The following is a 2,436-nucleotide window of genomic DNA, read 5'->3' on the forward strand; positions in this document are numbered from 1 at the left end:
CGTCAATGACCACAGCCCCGCCCACCTACGTTTCCTGGGGGCGCTCGATTTAGTTACCGAGACGGTCCGGTGAACCCATTTCTCATTTATTTAACTATATGGATAAGCAGTCTAATTTAGAATTCATTAACAAAATTCATTATCATTTATTTATTTATTTATTTAAACATCGCCAATAACAACAACTTCCTGAGTCAAACTTGCAACTCTTCCCTCATAAATTAATATTTTTTAATATAATACGAATAATACAAACAGTTAGGTAAAAACTGAGATTCTTCTTTTAGTATATTTGCACATTTCCTTGTTGCTGGCCAGATCAAAGTTTTCTTATTCATATTTTGTTCCTATTCTTTTTTTTAGTGTAACTGTTTAATGGCTGTTGAGAAACAAAACCTAAAAAACTGGCACCTGTCTACAACGTTTTAAAGACTTATTGACAAATACATTCCCTTATCACCTATTTCACTGATATTGGAATTTTTCATTTTGTCCTAAAAACTGAACTTTTGACCCATGTTTGGAGTAACCTCTCAGTTCTGTTTATGGACAGATGACATTCTGCACCCTGGTGGTTGAGGAAGTCATGATTTGCATTTCCACAATAATAGCTGATATTTGCTTACTTACATTCGAGTTTACGTCTAAAGTGATGTAGAATGCAATTGCTTTAATTTAAAAATTAATTTAAAAATGTAAAATTGCAAATGTGTTGTTTTAAGGAAGACTATTTGTAGCATTGACAACAATGTCATCAATGTCAATGACATTTGTAAATGTTATATTATGAACCAGGCATTTTATATCATAAACAAACAATAATCAGATATATTCAGTACTTCTAATAAAAATATTTATGTGAAAAAAATCCATATATCACTTTAATAACTTGAAACATGAAAATTTTAATATTTCACAAATAAAATCTAATTTAGGAATGTGGTAGGAATGTTAACAGAAACATTTTAAACAGGTAAAATAGGAGAACATTTCTATCGGTATTAGCTGACCAAAGAAAGGCTTGTGATTGCAATAAAAATACAGCCATGCTTATGGTGACAAAAATAAAACAGTAGACATCAGCATTTGTCAAGTGAAGGTTGGTGATCATACTGAAGGCATCAAAACAGAAACAAATAAAAAGTGGATGGTTAAAAAAATAAAATGTCCTTTCAGGAATGGGCATCACAGTGATACATTCAAATGATAATTTCCCAATATTGAGATTCAATTTTAAATGCTGAACATTCAAAAATGTAATTATAACTACATTCATGCCTTCTAGAGTTTAAGAAATGTCCCTATCATGTAAAATAAATATATTTATCAATTGTATAAGCAACTAATAAGATGTGTTAGAATTCAATGACAATAAACACAACAATAAACTCCAAAGAACTATTGAATTAAATGAGGCTTTGAGGGTGTACAGTGCATTTGAGGAGTGTTCAGAAGAAGTTGGTCTTGAGTTTGATAGTCGGTGCCGTTTGTGCAGCTGGCTGAGTTTGTCTGGCTGCAGCTTTGGCTTTGCTGCTGGCCTGGTTGGCGCGTATGGCAGATTCCAGGCGGGTTTTGAGCTCAGGTGCTGCTCCAATGACGACCTTGAAGGCGGCTGGGTAGAGGGGCCCGATCCGCATTAAGTTTTGCAGGGCAAAATCATGCAGGCCTTTGGAGACTTGGGGCGCAGAAGAGATGGCGTTTTCATCCAATAGGTAAGAGATGAGAGTTGGTACAAGTAAAGCCAGCAGCGGAACACCTGAACACAGGAACAGTAGGATGTTGAGAACAACAAAATAAAATTAAATAAATACTTTTATTTGTAAATATAGAGGAGTGATGGCTGAAGGATGTAGTATTTGGTAGAGTCGTTTTGACAGTTAGGTTGAACAGATGCTCTAAAATTAACATTTAATGTAGTTGCCTAGTTGAAAGTACACATTTAAATGCACTAAGCTTCAACATATGAGGAATAATGTACATTAGGGGATGGACAATTTAATGGAACATTTATTGTGCATTATTGATCCCTCAGACAAAGGCATACTTACGGCACTGTTCTTCACCCATTCCCACCAAATTCTCCAGGACCCTGATTCCTTCCTGCACTGCCTGCAGCTCGGCAGCAGTCCTCGGCCGATTGTGCTCAACTGCCTTCAGCTTCTCCACGATGAGTGGAGCCAGAGTGTGGATATATGGTGTAGACAATGCACGGTTAAAGTGTTGAAACACTGACAACAGCAGCTGGTAACAGCGGGCCTGGACCTGAGGCAGAGCAATGAAATCAATCACTAATGTTGCTCACAGTTGCAAATGGACTGTGCACTTGTGTAATGAAACTGCAAATTCCTTTTTTATACAAATGCTCACCGATGAATCGCTGGAGTTAAGACCATTCTGGAAGAGGTCCATGCAACCCTTCTGCAGGACTGTCACACC

At 36.7% G+C, this 2,436-nt stretch overlaps 1 protein-coding gene across 1 annotated transcript in view; it reads right to left on the reverse strand.

The window, feature by feature from the left end:
* Positions 1–885: 885 nt before the first annotated feature.
* The window catches only part of heatr5b (HEAT repeat containing 5B), a 19,314-nt gene continuing 17,763 nt past the window's right edge, over positions 886–2,436 (reverse strand). The window contains 3 exon segments of the mRNA XM_008322352.3: positions 886–1,756; positions 2,049–2,262; positions 2,368–2,436. The exon segment at positions 2,368–2,436 is cut by the window's right edge and continues 39 nt beyond it. Of these exon segments, the coding sequence (XP_008320574.2) occupies positions 1,449–1,756; positions 2,049–2,262; positions 2,368–2,436 (591 nt within the window). The 3' untranslated portion in view covers positions 886–1,448.

Source organism: Cynoglossus semilaevis, chromosome 12, assembly GCF_000523025.1.
Source record: "Cynoglossus semilaevis isolate Cse_v1.0 chromosome 12, Cse_v1.0, whole genome shotgun sequence".
NCBI lineage: Eukaryota > Metazoa > Chordata > Actinopteri > Pleuronectiformes > Cynoglossidae > Cynoglossus > Cynoglossus semilaevis.